We start from the raw sequence: 15,239 nt of genomic DNA, 5'->3' as shown, positions 1-15,239 counted from the left end.
CAAAACCAGTCCTGCTGATCATTGTGACATCGCCAACCAGTAGGCCAATCCACTGCCTCTGCCTCCTCTCCTATTTGCATGTTCTCTCCTATTTGCTCTTATAGGTCATAGAAGCAACAATCTTGACAGGACCTTTCAAAGGTGAAGATGTCCTCATTCCTCGCATTCCTATGATTCCAACAGATATGCCATTTCAATTTAAGAGATTGCAATTCCCAATTCGATTGGCGTTTGCAATCACCATCAACAAAGCTCAGGGCCAATCTTTAGAATTGTGCGGTTTAGATCTAGACACAGATTGCTTCTCACATGGACAATTATATGTTGCGTGTTCTAGAGTTGGCAAACCAGACAATCTCTATATCTACACAGACAATGGAACAACTAAAAATATTGTATATCCACAAGCATTGTGAAATTAAACATATTAGAAACATCCGCTTTGTCTTTTCTTTCTTTTCAATTTAACCAGACTGAGCCACAGCAACGTGTGGCAGGGTACAGCTAGTGTGTATATATATATATATATATATATATATATATATATATATATATATATATATATACTTACTTGCTGTTCCTTGGGTCCCCTCATTCAATCAGCTGATCAGGGCTTCAGCTGCTTAGCTTCCGCAATGCCGCAGTTTTAGACGCTCTTAAGCTTTTCACAGGACTTGCATGTGCGTTTTGTCCCCTAGAATATGTAATTCCCAACACCAGTCAGGCATCATCGTAGTCCTTTTATTTCTGCACAGCTTTTATGTATCAGTTATACGCAAACACAGTTCACCCAAAAAAAGCATGAGGGAAAAAAGAACTCCAAGCCTACACATTTTTATCCCTAGCATCTTCCGATGGCAAAGAGCCACTTGGAAATTCAACCCCTCCCTAATGCCAAAATAAAACATGCAGGCATGTTTTCAATATGGGTGGGTGGGGAAACTGCCCAAAAGATTTACATGAAACAATTAAGAGAGAATTGATTCAAGTAGAGAGAAGATCATCACCAACAAAAGGGTTGGCTGACCACATCTTACTGAAGTTCCATGCTGTTTATTCAGGCAGGGCCGGTGCCAGACTATTTTGTGCCCTAGGCAGGTCAGCAACTTTCACCCCACCCACCCCCACCAAAAAATGCCGATGTTTCCTGGAAAAAATAAGCACAAAACTTGAAACTGCTAAATTTATTTTAAAGTGCAAGAAATACGTCATGCCAATTATAGCAAACAAATTGGAAAGGAACATCTATGGGTCTAAAATGCATTATTTAATAGGAATATCACCTCCAAATCATCCCCCCCAACTCACACACACACACGCACGCACGCACGCACACACTCAGCATCACTCACTCCAAACAAACACACACATGAACACATGCATTCACTCAAAGGTCCCCTGCACCCCATTCACCCATACATTCTCTCTCTCTCTCTTCTGGGCGCGTTCCAGAAGTCCGAACATCCATCCATCCATCTCGCCCGCCCAGGCCCAGCTGAATCCTCGGGCCGGGCTGGCTCACAGCCAACGCGTGTGAGTGCTGCGCTGCACCTGGCGCCCCTCTTAGCTTGGCGCTCTAGGAGGCCGCCTGAGTGGCCTCTATGGTAGCACCAGCCCTGTATTCAGGACAAACATTCGGGGATTGTGCCAGTAAATACCTGACATTTGGTTCAAGTCAGATTTAAACTGTCGGGCACTCCCAAACCCTCCAAACAGCCATGTCAGTCAGTGCAAAGAAGGGTGGGCAGGGAAAGGAAGACAAAAACTTGGTTGCTACATGACTACTCACATACAAATATGGGACTCAGTCTAGTGGGGGAGGAATAGGAGGCTTAAGTTCCATTGATAAAGTTTCTTCTAGTCCATGCCCACAAGCCACTGTTCTAAATCTTTGTTTTGAAAGAATCCGACATATAAATGGGTTGTAAAAACCTAGGGTGACCATATGAAAAGGAGGGCAGGGCTCCTGTATCTTTAACAGTTGCATAGAAAAGGGAATTTCAGCAGCTGTCATTGGTATATACGGAGAACCTGGAGAAATTCCCTCTTCATCACCACAGTTAAAGCTGCAGGAGCTATACTAGAGTGACCAGAATTAAAAGAGGACAGAGCACCTGCAGCTTTCACTGTGGTGATGAAGCTTTGGGACACACACACACCTGTTGCTTCTTAGACTTTCCTCTGCTTTCACCACCTGGGCCATTTCTTCTTTAACATCACTTTGGTACATACGTATGGTTGAATTACATTAGCTGCAGCTCCTCATCAGACGCTTGTCTACTCAATGTGAACACATGCGCACACTTCAGAATACTGCAGCAAGTTAATCCAAATTCTATTCCAAGAAAAATTGAATTGTAACCTTGCATAATTAAGCAAATATGCATATAATGGCACATTTTGCATAATTTATTCTCCCTTTGAAAGTCAAAGCAGTGAACAAAGAACGATACACAGCATCAAAGCTCCAACCGCTGAGTCTGTCCAATAGTGAAAATTCTCGATAGTTGACCTCTGGCTTCTATGATTGGACCAGGCATTGTCAAATCACTTTCAACCTCAAGTCTGTCTTCACAGCCTTAAGGGCTAAAGCCTGCTTAAGAAAGAAAACTGAGATTCTCAGGAGGAGACTTCTGAGTCCATTTAAATGCCTATTTCTGTGCTTCCAGTGGTGGGATAGTTGTATTTTACAAGTGGCAAAATACTAACATTCAACATAATGTTTGAATTGATCTCAGAGTCCTCAACAAAGATTGGTGTTAGTTTTGCCACCTGAAAAATGGACTGCAAAGTATGATGCACTGGTAAGAGAGAATAATATACACAGTGTCTTACTATACAGCAGGGAGGGGAGGAAATAACCCAGAGAAAATTGGGAACGAGCTGAAACTCTCTAGCACCAATCCATAAAGAGCCATTACTGCTCGGTCACTGGGGGACCCTTCCCTCCCTCCCCATTCCGGATGCATGATGAGGTCGCACAAATAGAAAGTCTTTGATTTCTTTTTTATTGTTGTTATTAGCAGCAATAACTTCTTATATTTTGACTGATTATCCACAGATTTCTGGATCCATAATCATTCACGTCACAGACAGAGGGAGCCGAGGCTGAAACAGGATAATAGCCTTTAAATCCCCTTCTCTAAGCACTCAGATCTTCCCTGTCAGCAAGATTAAAGCGGTCAACAGCAGTCCCCCCCCCCCCCCCGGTCGTGTCTGTATCCCACACTGAGTTTTAGCAACAACTGGAGCTGGTGGCTGGTAGGCAAAACCCCCGTGAAGCTGCAGCTTTGGTGCCGGATGCTTCAGACAAGAAGACACAAGGAGGGAAAGCAGCAGCAAGAAGCACATATCCTCACAGGAGTGGCGGCATAGAAAGTTGCACCCATCAGACTAGAAAGAGAACATGTGGAATTTTAAGCCAAGAAGACAACCTCAGACTTCAGACCCTGAAGCAGAAGCACAGGACTCTACCTTGGAATCTCCTGTGGAATGTCAAGGAACGGTGCATACAAACGCGCTGGCGGGAGGATTGGGTGCTGCTATTTGGGGATCCCAGCTCCAATGGCCCCAGGAGATGGAGAAGAACTACTACTGCTTGGATGAGGAAGAGGAGGGGGATGGAGAGGGAGAGCAGAAGGGACTTCCTTCAATGTTCCCATTCAGTCCTGCTTTTCCTTCTGGAGCTGGTGCTGCGTCTTCCTCCTCTGTGCTCAATATCAACGTTGGTGGCCAAAGCTATCGCCTGACCTACCAGGCAGTGGCCATCTATCCAACCACTCGGCTGGGCCGCTTGGCCACTTCCACAGACCGGCGTCGCCAGCTAGGCCTGTGTGACGACTATGCAGCACAGGGTGATGAGTATTTTTTTGATCGCGACCCGGCCGTCTTCCAGCTGGTCTACAACTTCTATGCTTCGGGAGTGTTGCGGGTGCGGGATGAGCTGTGCCCCCGAAGCTTCCTGGAAGAGCTGAGTTACTGGGGGGTCCGGCTCAAATACACACCCCGATGCTGCCGCATCTGCTTTGAGGAGAGGCGTGATGAGCTGAACGAGCAGCTGAAGGTGCAACAGGAGCTCCGTGCCCAGGCCGCGGTCCAGGAGAGCAGGCATCTCTTCCACCACATGCGCTATGCGGCCCAACGTTGGCGCCTCTGGAATCTCATGGAGAAGCCTTTCTCCTCAACCACAGCGAAGGCCATGGGGGTGGCCTCCAGCTTTTTTGTCCTCATCTCAGTGGTAGCGTTGGCTCTCAACACCGTGGAGGAGATGCAGCACAGGGACAAAGCCAGTGGAGAGATGAGGCCCATGCTGGAGCACGTGGAGACCTTCTGCATTGCCTTCTTCACCCTGGAATATGTTCTGCGGTTGGTGTCCACCCCGGATGTGCGTCATTTTGTTAGCAGCGCCCTCAATGCTGTGGACCTCATTGCAATCTTGCCCCTCTACCTCCAGCTCCTGTTGGAACATTTTGTGGATGAGGACCAGCCCCGTGGACAAGGTTCCCAGCACGAACATGAAATTGAGAAAGTGGGGCGAGTGGGAAAGGTAGGGCAGGTGCTACGCATCATGCGCCTCATGCGCATTTTCCGCATCCTCAAGTTGGCCCGCCATTCTACGGGGCTGAGAGCCTTTGGCTTCACTTTGCGCCAGTGCTACCAGCAGGTGGGCTGCCTCTTGCTCTTCATTGCCCTGGGCATCTTTGCCTTCTCTGCTATGGTTTACACTGTAGAGCATGATGTTTCCAGCACCAACTTCACCAGCATCCCCCATGCCTGGTGGTGGGCTGCCGTAAGTACCTACCTTACTCCTGACTTCTTTCCCTTTTACTTAGAGCTGCTGTCAGTTTTAAAGTGGCAGAGTAGACCCAGATCTCTGAACATCTGTTCTGAGCCGTGCTTTTACAGAACCTGCGCAAACGCACACACCCCTCAGCTGGAAGCTTTAGGACATCAGTTTCAGTAGATCCCGTCTATAATCAGTGAAGCTGAGCTTGAACCGGATGGCTATTTGTGGCTACGCTCTGCACAGACTTCCCGCTGCTTCTCATTGAGAAAGGAGAGGAGGGAAAGGGGAAGGCGCTCAGACGCCTACATGGCACGCCTTCACTTCGCGGTGACATCTATGCGCCTGCTGGCAGCTGGCTGCTAGCCTTTTATCACAGATGCAGAATCAGGGGATAGTTCCATTTTCCTCCTTACTGAAGTTTATAAAAGCAGCAAACCTGTTATGTCAATGCAATAAAAAAAGGTGTACCGATTAGCTCACACAGCAGTTAAAAACTTAGAAGATGAAGTTGAGTACCTGCCCCTGAAAAAAGTGGATTTATGTATGTGCAATTGGGAGACAGGCAGATAAGACAGCTGTCCTTCACAAGACTTTCCAGACAGCTGGTGATAGTAGCTACAACAGAAGACAAAATGGTATTTTGATTTTATTTATACTGAGCCTGGACCAAAATAACAAAACAGGGGAGGACCACCTGGCTCAGTTGATTGTAACAGAGCTTAGAATGTATAGGCCTCTAGTTGAAATGCATCATAAGCCACCAGTGACTGAAATATATTGCATATTTTAGTGCAGTTGGATGAACAAGAAGATCTCATCCACATAGAGTCTACTTGGCTTGTACCTGCATGTAGGTACACGTAGCACATAGGAAGAAGCTCGTGCTGCAAATTGTCCAGTAATACTTTGGTATCAGATGTCCTTGCTGAGTTGCCAGTGCTAATCAAACATGAAAACTGCATTATCAGTCCCTGTAGAAAATCTATTGCTTGTGCCTTTTCCCACATTGTTTCCACTGTTTAGCTTCACTAGATATGGCAAAGTATGTAGGCATCACATGTAATAAATTGTGCGTGGGACTCATACAGCTTTCTGCACGGATTTCCAGAGAGGAAATCTATCTTGCACAAAGTGACCGGATTTACCCCTGAATTGGTAAATAAATCCAAGGTTGAGGTAAGTTCAGGGGATGTTAATTATGGCTAAGAGCGTATGCAAGCAGACTCGTAGACCCCGTTCAGATGACACGCTAAGCCACAGTGGTTAAGGGTTTTGAGCTAAACATTGTGGCTTAGTGTGTCATGTGAACCATGACTTAGCATGTCATGTGAACAATTCCCAACCGTGGTGGCTACATAACCACAGATTAAACACGCTCACTAACCATTTGCTGCAAAAGCATCCATGGCCTAACCATGGACATGTCTATATTGAGGTCACATTGGCACCTCATTATCTGACATCCTGCAATTGCGCTCCACCCGCGGAAAGGAGCACAAATACGGGTTTTGGAGGCTCACAGGGCCAGCACCCCCAGTTCCTGTACACACACACCCGTTGTTTCCCTCCTCCGTTTCCCCCCCACCCCCAGCATCTGAAAACAAAGGAGCCATGGAGGGAGCAGTCGGCTCCTTGCCCCGTTTTTGTTTGTTTTTACTGGTGTTTTGGGGTGGTTTTTTTTTTTTTTAAATCATTTGTTTGTAATTGCGCAATTCTAGAGAGGTGCAGAGACAAACTGCCACCTCCCCACTTTCACAGTGCACCCTGCATTATTTTATTTTATTTTATGTGTCACTATGTGTTGGGAGGCTGTACAAGGTACATGGAGGTGGTCCAGTGGCCATTCGGCTTGCTGGTCTGCCCACTCCTTCCCCTTCCTCCTGTCTGGCCATGGCGACCAATCAGGGGTTGCTATTGGCCGGGTTCACGCCTCCGGCTCAACACCGGAGCAAGGTGACAGACTGCAAATGCGCCTCTACGCCTAGCTGACAGGAAAAAGTCACAGCAAGTTGCCGACTTTTTAAAAGTGGAGCTTTGGGGATTTGCCCCTGGATGGCTTCGTGATGGTGACTGTGCAATGTCGATGACCTGCCGCCACAGCAGACCCACCCTGGGGTGAGCCCCTCATCAAGACAACCCCCATGGCTTGTGTGTTTGAACAGGCCCATGGACAGATACATCCAGAATAGTTATAGAAAGCAGAGAAGCTATTGCGCAGCTTTGTCCAATCTGGAGCCTTCCACGTGTGTTGGACTACAACATCCATCACCTCAGGCCATGCTGACTGGGAGTGATGGAAATTGTAGTCCAGTTCAAAACATCTGGAAGGCACCAGGCTGGGGGAGACTAAATTATAGAACATAGTGCAGACGTTGCATCATGCCGAACTGATGAAAGTATGGAAATGTTCTTTGCTAACTTTTCACCTTGTGGGCTGCAGAGGGGAACAGTAAAACCACACCTCATTTGTGAAGTTGTGGATGACAGTGAGTTGAATGTCTTTTCATGATCACCCACACTGGGAAGGATTCTGATTGTATGCAGTTATTATTAATCTAGAAAAAAAAAGTACAGTATCTGCTGGAATAAAACTTCTAGATGAATGGGTTTGGGACTGATCTACAAACTGATACTGAATCAGAGCACTGCTGATGGGTAAAGCACATGTTGAAGCAGGGAGAGAACTGGTTTCTGATGCTTCTAACGCAGAGGTGGGGAACATGTGGACCTCCAGATGTTGCTGGACTACAACTCCCAACCTAGCCAAAGGTGAGGGATGATGAGAGTTGCAATCCAAGATCATCTGGAGGGCCACGTGTTCCCCATCCCTGTTCTAACGGATTAGCTGGTATTGTCAGGAGAAGTAGTGCAGTTACACCAACACAACAATGGGAGCTATAAACATCCTTACAGCAGGAGCTACTGGGTTCTAGAGGTTTAAACCATCTTCCCAAAATAATCCTCCTAGTCTGTCCGGACTAGCAGCTGTTGGCATGGTGTCCTCGCCTAAACGTGATTGATGAGTGACCAGTGGTTGAGATTGTGGAGCAGCCGGAAACCTCTTCATCTGGAAGCACCCTGTTCCTTCCAGTTGCCCACTGCCCCCACTGGGTTTCAACAACAAAGGGGAGAACTCCTTAGAGCTCAAGTTGGGATTCTGTAACATAACCAAATCTCACCCCATGGCCCCTTTTGCATGCTGCCACAGTAGCCACTTTCCTATGGTGCAGTCCCACATCACTGCAAACACATGTAAATAGCAGAAAACCATGGAAGAGGCCAATTGTTAGGGTCAGGCAAGAAAAGCTAAAGTAAATGCCACCACATTCTGGTATTTACATGCATATGGCAAGTGATGCGATCCTGGAGTTGTCAACCCAGTTCCCACCAGATATTTTGGATTACAACTCCCATAATTCCCAACCATTGGCCAAGCTGGCTGGGACTGATGGGAGTTGTAGTCCAAAACATCTGGGGGCACCTGGCTGCCCTCCCCTTACCCTATGGGGAAGCAGCAATGATATCACTGCAGGCACATGCCAAGACTCAAAATATATGCTGGCACAGAATTCATAAGTGTATTAATTTATTTTTAAGAACAGAAGATAAATCCCTTCCCTCAGTTCTCTAACCCCAAATTTCCATATGCAACGTAAGAAAAATGCACAACTGAAAATTCCTTTCCAGAACCATGGGCTACCGTCAGGGCCCAAACAGACATTACTGGGGTGACCATATGGAAAGGAGGACAGGGCTCCTGTATCTTTGACTGTTGTATTGAAAGGAGGAATTTCAGCAGGTGTCATTTTTATGCATGCAGATCTAAAACAGGGCAGGGCTCCTTCCACTTTAACTGTTGTAACTGTTGTAGGGTGACCATATTTTGGAAACCAAAAAGGAGGACAACATGGTTGCCCCCAAGGGGGCGTGCCCACCCGAACATAGCCTTGGTCGCATGTCTGATTTTACAGCACACATTTAAGACAAATCTGTTCTACATAACATCTTAATGTTAAAATCACTGAAATAAAGAACAAGTGAGAGATTCAATGTATCTGAAATTAACTTCACTCACTCCTACTTTTGTAGGTTTTGCTGTACTTTGAAGCTTTTGCTATACTCTGTGTGTTACATTCTCCCCTTCCCTCAAATATCTTTTCTGGCTGTATCTTCACTCATTGCAAGCTGCTGTTGTTGTTAACAGGGTTTGCTACTGCCCTCAGATCTGTTTCAAATTTGGTACAGCTAAAGCTCTACCTAAAAGCTATCATGGTGCTAACTTTCAGCTCTTTATCTTTAAAAATGACAGTTTAAAAAATAATAATTTTAAAACCTCATTTTTTAAAAAAAATCCTAAAAAAATCAATGGATGAACAGATCTGTTTCAAATTTGGTGTGGCTAAAGCTCTTCCTAAATCCTATTATGGTACAAAGTTTCATCTCTTTAACTTTAAAAATGACGATTTAAAAATAATAATTTTAAAACCTCAATTTTTAAAAAATTCCTAAAAAATCAATGGATGAACGGATCTGTTTCAAATTTGGTGTGACTAAAGCCCTTCCTAAGAGCTACCATTGTGCCAAGTTTCATGTCTTTATCTTTAAAAAATGACAGAGTTATAAGCATTTTTGTTAATTCCCATTAGAGCTGCTCTTTGAAAAAAATCCAGATTTCCCCTCCCCCTGCCGGATTTGCCAGCAAAAACCTGGACAAATCCAGGCAAATCCGGTCATATGGTCACCCTAAACTGTTGGTCTCTTCTGGCAGGCCTACCCAGATGAATTTTAAACCTAAGAATTTGAATGTGTTGTGATTGTTATTTTAATATTGCATTGGTTTTATATGCTCTTTTAACTAGTTTTATGTATTATATTGTATTTAACGTTGTTCCCTGCCTCGATCAAGAGGGAGAGGCGGTTAATAAATAAATATATGATGATGATGAAGAGGGAATTTCACCAGGTGCTACATGCATACAAAATGACACCTACCGAAATTCCCTTTCAATACAATTGTTAAAGATACAGGAGCCCCGTCCTCCTTTCCATATGGTCGCCCTAGACATTACTTTAAATGTGTGTCTACTAGCTATGTTTTTTATTTTTACTCTAGAGCAGGTGCTGGGGATTGATGTGGATCTTAAAAGGCCTCCTCTCAGGCTTAGTATCAGAGCTTCATCATACCTACCCATTTCCCTCGAATTATCCCATAGCGTATGAAAGCTGTCGTTGCTGCTAGCTCTATCACAACAACATTATAGATCCACCCTGCTCCGGTGTGTGCCCCGGGAGGACTGGGCTGGGCTCCACGGCGCTCACCTGGGGGCTGCCGGGATGGCCCTGCTCCTCGTCTTCCTGCTCCGGTGTGTGCCCCGGGAGGGCTGGGCCTGCTCCGGGCTCTGCAGGGCACATTGGAGTACTTCACTGTAACAGCAGATTATAAGGTAGTCCTTTGCACGCAATTCGCAGTGATTGCACAGTATAACGCTGATGTGATAGAGCTCTCAGAGCCCCAGCACCTACTCTAGAGTAAAAAAAAAAAACATTTGAAGCAATGCCTGCTTTGGCCCTTGGTAACACATCTCTCTTCATCGAGCTGTTTATTTTTGGAGATATTCCTCCTGCATTAACATTCAATTCCAGTGAGTTAATTTCCATCAGACCACAGAACTAATCCCAGCAAATGCGCCAGGTGCATCCTACAAATAAGCTCGCCTGAGCAGGCTCAGGGAGCCAGCCTTATGTTTCATTCATCTGAAACGTCAGGCTACTTTAAATAATAATAATAATAATAATAATAATAATAATAATAATGAGGAGGAGGAAAAGGCTCCACTACATACGGCTGCCTTTTCAATGAATGTTCCACCACAAAACTAATCGTGGATGCTGTCTGACGGAGAGAGCAACGTGCTGTGCTGCTCTTGGCAATTTCTCTTACTGTTTTGTCAACATCATTATAATGCCTTGGAATGGCTTCCGATAACCATTACATGGAAAAATTGGCAGAAATTCAAGAGCAGAGAGTCATTATTCTTCAGACAAGACACATGATGTACTTGGTCAGTAAAGTTGCTCCAGGTCAGCAAAGGTGAATGCAGTTCTAGCCAATACCCAGTGCTCAGGCTGCCATCTCTGCTCTACCTTCTTCCCCATTCCAGATATCTCCTGTGGCAGCATAAGGTGCAAAAGTTCATGTTCCTGCAAAACAGGCTTGAAACTAAGCTCCATGGAAACACTCAGTTACTCCTCCTCATACACACACACATTCCTTTTCTAAGTAGCAACAATAGCAGCAGGACAACTCCCTTTCTCTGATAAGAATATATTTTAGCATACGCAGCAGAACAGAAAGAAGCAGCAGGAAAGTGCCTGTGCAAAGAGCCCGGCCACCACTGACCACCTGCAGAAGGTACTGCCGCCACCGCAACCATATTGTTCTCCTTCAAATGAGGGACTCACAAATTAGTTTTTGGATTAATTTCCTGGTGGAAGGACCAAAGCGTTTTTCAGCTTTAAGGAGCTCTTCTTCAAGTTAAAAAAAGTCCTTTGTTTGAAACCGTCAATATATATCCATCAATAACTTGATCCTACAGGCTAGTATGTGTTGAGGAGGGGAACCATGATTAACGTATCGCAATATTTGCACAGACACTCAGGGTGTCATTTGATCATATTGCTCTGGGAACAGCCACCATTGCTGAGTGTGTTTTATGCCTCTTGTAATTTTATTTGTTGTTACTGTATTGTATTTGTCTTTTTATAAAGTTATGTATACATTGCCCTGGGTTTCCCTGTGGATGAAGGGCAGTTTATACATTTTTAAAATTAAATTAATCAATGTGGTGTTGCTCTGTCAAACAAAGCTGTGTGTGACATAATACATCAAAAGGCAGACAAAATCCACCTACTCATCACCCTAAAGATCTTTCAACCAGTATGGACCTAGTTACATTGGTACAAACCTAAACACTGAATAGTTTCAAGTACAGGGTAAAGAATAGGACATTCATGAGAGATACTACTGTAGTTTCAAAGTTACAGATGACTGTGATATCAAAGCATGCAAATCCTGCATAAGTTGTTATTCTTGGAAAATGCACACATTCATTCATTTAGTGTAGGGTGACCATATTTGGGAAACCAAAAAAGAGGACACCTAGTGTGTGTGGGGGGGAAGCAGCTTTCTGAGTCCTGCAGGAAGTACGTTATTCCCCCGCCACCTTAAAGAACCCGATTGGAGTGGAGGAGGAGAAAGGATTTCATTCTGCACCACCACCATCCACTCCAATTGGGGCCTTTTTTATAATGTCCACGAATGACCCACTTTCCCCTTTAAGACCTCAATTGGAGCTCGGGGTGGGGGAATGATGTGCCTCAAGAAAGCATGTCATTCCCTCCTGCCATGCTAATGGCAGCCTTAAAGAGGAAGGTGTGTCATTCCAGTACATTATTGAAAATTATAGAAAATCCCCCTGACACCATGGAAAGAACAAAAACCAGGACAAATCCGGGGAAATCCTGACAGTTGGTCACCCTAATTTAGTGTGTGTCGGGAAGCTGTGTCCAATCGAAAATACCTACTGTGGCTACATGCAGTGAAATACACATGTCAATTTGTTACCCATGACATTGTACATGCATCCTGGTCAAACTTGTGATCTGTGTAGGGGAAAAAAACATCTAAAGAAAGAGGAAGAATTCTATAGACACTGTGTCAATCTGGAGAAAAAAGACACCAGACAGAACCCAGGAATGTGCTGAATCCTTCAAAAACTTTGGGAGTTGTTAAGGACTAATATAAAGAGAGACATTTTGGGTCAGGCGAAAGGCTTACCTAGACCAACATTCTGTTCTCACAGTAGCTAACCTGATGCCCATGGAAAGCTCCAAAGCAATAGATGAGCCCAGTAGCCAGCAACTGGCATACAGAGTTATATTGCCTCTGATACTGTAGGTGGCATACAGTATAGTCATCATAACTAGTAGCCATTGATAGCCAAATGCTCCATAAATTTGTCTAATCCTCTTTTTAAAGCTGTCCAAGTTGGTGGCTTTAAAGTTATACTAACCAAGTACAACGTAGGACCTTATAGAGATTACTGTACTAATGAAACATGAATGCATCAATGTGTAAAATAAAATTTTAATAGAATTCTAAATGATCTGTGCTGGGTTTGCTGTTCTGACTAACCGCCTCAATTTTATTTGCTTAAAAGGTAAGCATTTCTACCGTGGGATATGGGGACATGTGTCCGGAAACTCACCTTGGACGACTGTTTGCTTTCCTCTGCATCGCTTTTGGAATAATTCTGAATGGAATGCCCATCTCTGTCCTCTACAATAAATTCTCAGACTATTACATCAAGCTGAAAGCATATGAGTATACAGCTATTCGGAAGGACAGAGGGAAAGTGAATTTTACACGACGAGCCATGAAGAAGATGTCTGAGCGCTGTGGAAACAGGCCGTCCCGATTACCAAGGCACAGATACAATTAGCACCCTGGAAAGAAACGAGGGATGTGGAGAGAAGAGATCACTTAGGTCACTCTACAAGGTAACTGGGCTAAAAACTATGAACAGATGTACCTGAGTATGGTACAAATTGAATCAAACTTCTTTTAAAAAGAAATACAGATGTATATCTTCTTCCTTATTATTTTGTCTGATGAAGGATCCAGCTGACATCCAAGCAGCCACTGGAGTCAATGTTGTACTTGGATTGTGATCCAACAATCAGTTCCAAGAAGGATCCATTGAGAATTGAGATATAATGCAATGCCATATGTTTCGTCTCCAAATACAATGCTACACAAAAAAGAATGTCACTTATTTTGTGTGTATTTACATATATGCTGACATGATAGTTGTTGCCTGAAAATCAGGGTTGTAGGAGATGTTTGAGCAGAAAAATATTTTGGACTTGTATCTGAATTTTACCACAATCCTGAGATTGCAAAGAGGAGGGTGTGCACAGCACTTTTCTCCTGTGATGGTATATAAGCCAATGTGAGAATATGGAACTTTAAACAAAGTCTTCCAACCCTTCAAACATGTCAAAGTCACATGTGTCATATTTTCATGTCCAAAACAATAACATTAGAGGGAAATTAACACGCTCTGCTACAAAACAGATTAATAGATGTGGGGTTTGCCAGGGTAAATTTCGAAAATAGCTTTCCAAGGAATCCAACACAAATATTTTCTAATTGATGCCAAACTAAACTAAAAGGACAATACACAACCAGTGAAATGCATTTCTGGTATTAATGTGTCACTACAAGACTTATTGTGGTACTGAGTCAAAAACCAAATCAAATCTGTAAACCACAGATGAAATGAAAGGGGAGGAAAAGGTGGAGCCTAGTAATCCAAATGCTTTGTCAATAGTTCTTCCATCTTTTGATTTCAGCTGAACTTCTGTCTGTCTTTGTTACTTTTTTTCATTAGCATTATTGAGTGTTCAAAGCATATGCATTATCTCAGTAAACCTAACAACAACTATGTAAGATAGAGCAGTAGTTCTGTCCTCGTATTGAAGATGGGGACTGAGGCCAAGAAATATTAGCATATTGAAGGCAGATGCAATTTGAATCAGTAACCTCCTGCTTTATAACTCATTCTGTTTGGCACCATCCTATTCTCCAGCAGTGAGTCATGAGGTGACTCATAGGAAGTTACTAGTTTTCACTGCTGCATGAGGGAAGGAAGACCCATTACCAGAGGGCCCAATGAGGCAGCGGCATAGAGGTCATTACTGTCTTTACATCGCTTTGGAGACAAAGGCTCTCAAAGCACCATGTTGGTGCCTGGCTGCTGAATAACTAGCATTGCCTAGGATGAGTTGTTGACATCAGGACACATGCTGACCACTGCTGGTGAGTGACAGCAGCTGCCTGCTTCTACCATGTTGAGTTCAGAGCTCCCACACCTACGATAACATCCTACGATAAGGATTCCAAGTTTCCCTCCCCTATGCCTGGGATACTGGTAGCCTCCAATGAGCTGGTTCATGAGCCAGCAAATTTTACATGGCAGCCAGAGTCCCTTGGTATTACATCCATATTCCCTTCAGTAAATAGATAAGGCTGGATCCAGACTTAGTCATATTTAAGTTTGAGTCATTGAAATCAATGGGGTCTAATTTAGTCATGGAACACATCTATGCTTACAGAAGCATTGATTCAATAGCTCTACTCTAAGTATGATTAAATGTACAGAGTTCCCTAATTGGCTTAAACCCATGATTACTAGAAGTTGGAACTGAAGTTAATTCTTCCTAGAGGAAGAATTTCCCACTGAAATCAATGATACTTAAGGTAGCCAGGTCTACTCTAAGTATGACTAAAACTGGATTTAGCCTTAAATGTTATATGCCCAATGCCCCCTGATACCTATGAACATGTAAATGTTCTTCAAATACCCAGTTGTCACCCAACTGATTATCATTA

The 15,239-nt window shown here is 44.1% G+C and overlaps 1 protein-coding gene across 1 annotated transcript; it reads left to right on the top strand.

The window, feature by feature from the left end:
• Positions 1-3,406: 3,406 nt before the first annotated feature.
• KCNV2 (potassium voltage-gated channel modifier subfamily V member 2) lies at positions 3,407-13,287 on the top strand. Its single transcript, XM_063128555.1, has 2 exons — positions 3,407-4,789; positions 13,006-13,287. The coding sequence occupies exons 1-2, from the start codon at positions 3,407-3,409 to the stop codon at positions 13,285-13,287; spliced, it is 1,665 nt and encodes a 554-aa protein (XP_062984625.1).
• The last annotated feature ends 1,952 nt before the right edge of the window (positions 13,288-15,239 follow it).

This window comes from Elgaria multicarinata, chromosome 6, assembly GCF_023053635.1.
Source record: "Elgaria multicarinata webbii isolate HBS135686 ecotype San Diego chromosome 6, rElgMul1.1.pri, whole genome shotgun sequence".
NCBI lineage: Eukaryota > Metazoa > Chordata > Lepidosauria > Squamata > Anguidae > Elgaria > Elgaria multicarinata.
This window is presented reverse-complemented; position numbering and strand designations above follow the sequence as displayed.